The 5,929-nt window shown below is 33.3% G+C and overlaps 1 protein-coding gene and 1 pseudogene across 1 annotated transcript; both read right to left on the reverse strand.

Moving 5' to 3' along the window:
* Positions 1–1,018: 1,018 nt before the first annotated feature.
* Positions 1,019–4,008, reverse strand: LOC134265597 (uncharacterized; annotated as a pseudogene).
* A 110-nt stretch (positions 4,009–4,118) lies between these two features.
* On the reverse strand, positions 4,119–4,945 carry LOC134265586 (uncharacterized). The gene is made up of 2 exons (XM_062747809.1): positions 4,664–4,945; positions 4,119–4,323 (listed from the first exon to the last, which is right to left on the reverse strand). The coding sequence occupies exons 1-2, from the start codon at positions 4,943–4,945 to the stop codon at positions 4,222–4,224; spliced, it is 384 nt and encodes a 127-aa protein (XP_062603793.1). The 3' UTR covers positions 4,119–4,221.
* Positions 4,946–5,929: the final 984 nt, after the last annotated feature.

Here is a 5,929-nt window from a genome sequence, read left to right on the forward strand (position 1 = left end):
CTTCGTTCGGGACGACATAATGACTAGAAAGTCTGCTATTGCAAGCAATAGCGTATGTTGTCCCGATCTTGTTTTAGTGTATGTTGTCCCGATCATGTTTTAATATAGATGCTGATGTACACAAGTCTACGTCCTGACATGTTTCTTGCCATTGATGAAATGATGCAGAGGTTTCAGATAAAGTATATTGATGGATGGACACCATCTTTCATTTCATTGACTGACCAATTGTTGATGACTTTAATGAAACTGACAATGAACACCCCTTTTCTGGAGGTTTAACACGAGTCCGTCATCTGCCAATAACAATGTTACTTCGCAGATTTGTGCTTTGCATGAAATATTATATGAAGGACTCGTAGAGAGTCGCATTCCTTCTCTCCAGAAGTGCAAAGGGTCTATGCCTACAAGTTTTGGGGATTTTAGTTCATGTAGAATAGTACTTAATGCAACAGAAATCACCCAAGATGTTCCAGGAATGATATGAGATTGCAGGCCAGCACATACAGCAGATACAAAAATTCTCACACTGTTAAAAGTGTTACAGGTGTTGCACCTAATGGTGCTTTGGTATTTATTAGTAAATTGTACCCTGGCAGCACATCTGATGTTGCAATTGTAGAACATTGTAAAGTCTTAGAACAGTTATCTCCAGGTGATATGATCTTAGCAGACAAAGGGTTCACTATTCACAAGTTGTTGCCCCAAGGAGTACATCTAAATATTCCTCCCTTTCTTACATCTAAATCCCAATACACCCCCAGTGAGGTCCAACTATGTCGAAAAATTGCTAAGTCACGCATACATGTTGAAAGAGCAAATGAGCGTATTAAGAATTATGAAATTTTAAGGCATGTTCCGCAGCAATTTAGATATATTTCTACAAAAGTCTTTCAATTATGCTGTGTTTTAGTCAATTTTCAGGATCGCCTTATGCAGGAAATTGCTCAGAATTTTGCAAGTGTAGATAACTAAGATATTAAAATTAAAATGTTTTCACCATGTTTAATGTTATATCTTATAGCTGTTGTAAATACGGCAAAAATTTACAGAAATAAAAGTCTGTCAAAACAGATATGTTGATCTCCCAATTGATGTCTTTGTTAATTCTCACAATTGCACAGTCTTTTGGTGTCCAGACCATAAAATCACACAAGGATTTCCCAGTTATATGAAGTTGTCCTTGCACTTTATCATAGTATTGGTGGTTCTCTCGTAGCTTGAAGGACTTGACTCCATTAAAATCCTGAACCTCTATATGAAAAAAATATATATGTTGAAGATTTTTAAAGAATAAGAATTTTCATTGGTGCCTCAATCATTATTATAAGACGAAACTATTTAACTAATAAATATTTACATGTGTAAGTATTTTGTTCCTTACTGTACAATAAAGTGAGAAGGCAAATCATCTGCCTTGAGGACTAACATTACAACAGAAGGAAAAAACTTTTTTAACAATTGCTAAATTGTACTTAAAGTTATCCAAACTAATATATTGGAATTATTTAAAGTAATATCTCAGTACATAAAACATATTTAAACAAATACATATACACTATTATTACCTAGGCAGAAATCATGTACTTTTTCAATAGCTTCTGGAATTGTCATATTCTTTGCTGAAAAGGGGCATTTCACCTCCAGTATTTCTGGCTTAACGTTTGACATCTCTAATATGTCAGCGAGTCCTGGATTCTGATAGCTGAATCCGAATGCAGCAGGACGACGAATGAGTCCATCGGGGCTTGACCCAAGAACCCCATTACAGTGTAGCCAGATACCTAATATGAACAGTATTATAAAGTTACAAAATAGCATTAATATGCAACACTCTGATTTTCTTATGCATTGATGACTTGTTATAAATAGAACATAAAAACAGTATATTTATATTCATTATCTTCAACTTCAGTTTAATAACTGAATTTTAAATAAATTAGCTCAAGAAAATTTTTCATTTATCATCAATTTTTATTTGCTTTAAAGAAATTGAAATTTGCTTAGGAAAGAAATATGCCAACCTGTTGGCTCTACAACTGCATCCCCAAAAGTTCTATACTTTTCAATTGCGACTTTTTCATTGCACGTCCCAAATAATGGCATCCTTCTTTGACAGATCATAAGCTGAGCATAATCTTTTGTGTAAGGAGACAGGATATCTGTTATATAAGGAGCAAACTTTCAATATTTTTGATTTTATAATTAACTGCTTTTACAAGTCTCATTTATAATTACATATACATATAAAGGCATGTAAACTACTAGTATACCTATTTCTCTTGATCGCTGCCAAAACACAACCAAAGTTTGAAGCTGTTAATCTATTCTTCCTAACAGATGACCACATGCAATTTTCCTTTTGACCCGTGGTAAGATAGGCAATCTAAAACATGACAAAAATCTTAAAACTTAAACAACATTCATAATAAAACAGAATACATTCTATTCATTATGCAACTCATTTGTTCTTACCTGTTGGATTTCTTGCTCATTTATCATTAATTTTTGCTTCATCCAAGCGATAGGATTCTCTGCAGAAATAAATTCCTGGCTAGAGATGAGGTCTTCAACTAGAGGCACTGCAAGTGGAGGCACAGGCGGCTCGGGGGATAGTATCCAATGCATTGCTGTTGATTTAATTAAAAAAAATTAAACCCTCGGTGAAAAAGACAACAAATACTGCAGTTACATCACCAATTCTTAATACTGGTATATATGTTAAATATTTTTTCAAACTTATTTTATTGACTACTTCAAATAAATTTTGGATTTCAATATGTATACATGTGAAAAGAATGTACAAATAACTTCCTTTAAGTATATGAGAAATAGGGTGAATAATATTTAAACATTTTACTAAAGGTTGCAGTTGAGTTGAAGTTTTATGTTACGTCACAATCTTCTAGTTTGACAGATGCGTTCAAGGTAAATAGTATACGCCTCCTAACCGCAAGCTTTACGACTGGACTTTCTTCTAATCCCTGATTGTTTGCTTGTACAACAAACTATTTCTGTGTCAAGGTTGATAATATGAGTTAATCAATCACATGAATTGTTTACGCTGAATGCATCTGTCAAAAAAGATTGTGACGTGATGCAAAACTTCACACTAAATTGAAATTGATAGTATAAATGTATAATTAAAAGTTTAAAACAAAGTCAACACAAAAACAAAAGAGACAAGAACAAAAAAACATGTAAAAGACAAAAAAAAGCAAAAAGAATGGAAAGACTGCACATCTTGTCAGAATTTCAGTCCAATGTCAAATAAGCCATTAAATATCTGAAGTCCAAAGTCCGGGTGTAATGAGTTAGGTGTTTTGTGAATTTATATGTATATATACATGTGCATATGCATTCTATCCTATCACAGTATAAATTTTCAAAAAAGTAACAATAAAAAAAAGTCGTAAACAATGTGACACTAAAATAAAACACCAGATATATTAACCTGAAAATCTCCCTACAGTTGTCAATTTCTGATATAGGAACTCCCTGTCCCTATCATTGACTGGCCTATTTGTTGCCCTTGTAATTTTTGACAAAAGTTGAAAAATGGAGCATAATACAACACTGAATGGTTTTACATATACCATGCTAGCTGCAGATCTGTAGCTTGCTGGTCTGAAAAAATTAGGATGGACGACCAGAGAGATACAGTTCCATCCATTGAAAAAAGTGTATATTGCCCATAAAAAATGTGCTTTTTCTCTATTTTTTATATTTTCACTTTTGGGGTACTGTCATTTTTTAATATTTTGCACCATTCATGAAACAGTCATAATAAATGCATACCTGTAATTTATAAACCTGTCAGGTGCAGGAAAAAGTTCTTCCATCGTCGTAGTTTGACGAGGTGGCGCACTCTTTGGATGCTTAATCCAACTCTGGCGTACATCAGTTTTGCTGACATTTTTGTACCTGTATCAACATGTTCCATAAATTTACTAAGTTATATTATAGTCTTGGGGCCTAAAGTTAGATTTTATAGTTACAAGTATGCTTATATATGCGAAGGTAGTGGACTTGGAGGTTCCAGGGCACGAATAGTACCCTGCTACATGTACCTACAGTCACATGGTGCACTGCACACTTGTATATACCGGGTATATATATTGGTGTGCATGTTTTGATATAATTTCTATTTAACATTAAATTTGGTAAAGCATACCTAAAACAGACCAAGTGAATTTACATATTACATAAATTGCACATAAATTACCCACAGAGAAGAATGCTGGCTTTATGGTGACATTTGTCCATCCCATTTACACATTCACAGGTACTCTGTTCAACTGTGTAGTTAGAACCAAGAGTAATCTAATAAAAAAAAATAAAAAAAAATAACCACCTAGAATTTTACTTATATTCTTATCAATTTTAAAAGTAAAAAGCATGTTTACATGGAAACTTGAAAATTGTGGAGAGAGAAAAAAAAGAATTGTACATTAACTATTATTATGTATTAAGACATTGCATAGACGCTTTCAGACAAGGAAATTCGGAAAGAGGTTTGTTCTGGATTTATTGCATAGGCAGGATAAAACATATATACTTCCAAACGTGTTGTACATTATGCATTATTTCGTGATTTACATAAAAGACTTTTAAAAAAACTTTTTTTTCTTCCAAAAATCTCAAAGAAATGGGATGAACTTACAGTAACCTGGTAGCTCCAGTCTCGCATGGAGGCTTGGACAATTCCCCTTATAAACAGCGCATCTTTGTCATACACAAACTTTAAAACGTGGTCAGATTGTACGGCAGTCTCCGATTTCGGCATAAGTTTCGTTGTACCAGCTGTATAATTTGACCAATATAGAATGGAGAACGCCTTACCGCAATCGCAGTTCCTTCCATGAACCACCTGCATCATTCGGGACTCCTCGGCTGATTCGGTTTGCCGAATGAGTGGAAAATTTAGCCTGGTACCCTGTCTCATCCTTGCAGAGGCAGTGACGCAGAGTAAACGAAGCAAAACAGGGACAGGGAACCAGGCTATGCGTAGGAATTTGTTCAAAGTTCTCTACTAAAAACAAATGTATTTTTGATAACTGCACAATAATAATTACAGTACAGTTTATATTCATATTTAATTAATCAGATTATGAGTATAAATTGTTTCAACAGCGATTACAAGTAGAAACACTATATTTCAGAACGTCAGTTTAACTTGGCGACTATTGGGTCAACATCCTGCCTTGAACAGGATCCCATAAGCCGGCTATTGCTCTTTGAGCAATAAGCCCGGCTAAAAAAGCATTAAGATACTTGGAACGTGCTGCAAACCTCGTAAAATCTTGCCAAAAAATTATTTATAGCTAAATTTAATGTAGTTAGTTGATCAGCTAAATATTCAACCTGCCGTCCAACAAATCAAATTTTAGAAGTTAAATAAGGGAATCTATATATGTTTACAGCTCTTCTCAAAAACATATAGTGTTGAAAAGGATTATAAATTAAAGATTTTTACTTGATTATGCTTTTCCAATATTGGAATTTATAGATGACTTCTAAACTGTAAGTATAATTGCTAAAATCATGTGACTTTGACATCACGTTACAAGTCTAAATAAATAATCTAAATGTCCTCAACATGTAGATTTTAACCACATTATATTTTCTTAGATATCAGTGAAGTCCTAAAAAGAATCATCCATTCCTATAAAGTATGTAAATTTTATCTTAATATATCGCCGATATTTCCATTTGTAACCTTTACTGTATTGCGTATTCATAGGCGTATAAAATACTAAATCATAGAGCAAGAATGAGTTGCTTGGCTTTGTTGATAATTGCAATTAAGGTTGGATTTTTCAAAAAGAAATTTTTAATAGAAATTTCAGTAATATTTATTTTACTTTGCACTGACAGTTTTTCCTAAATTATATATACCCTTTTGGGAAATGGGCAAGTTGAAAGGTTT

The sequence above is a fragment of the Saccostrea cucullata genome, unplaced genomic scaffold (genome assembly GCF_032062105.1).
Source record: "Saccostrea cucullata isolate Sc308-1 unplaced genomic scaffold, CSIRO_AGI_Scuc_v1 ctg1455, whole genome shotgun sequence".
Lineage (NCBI taxonomy): Eukaryota > Metazoa > Mollusca > Bivalvia > Ostreida > Ostreidae > Saccostrea > Saccostrea cuccullata.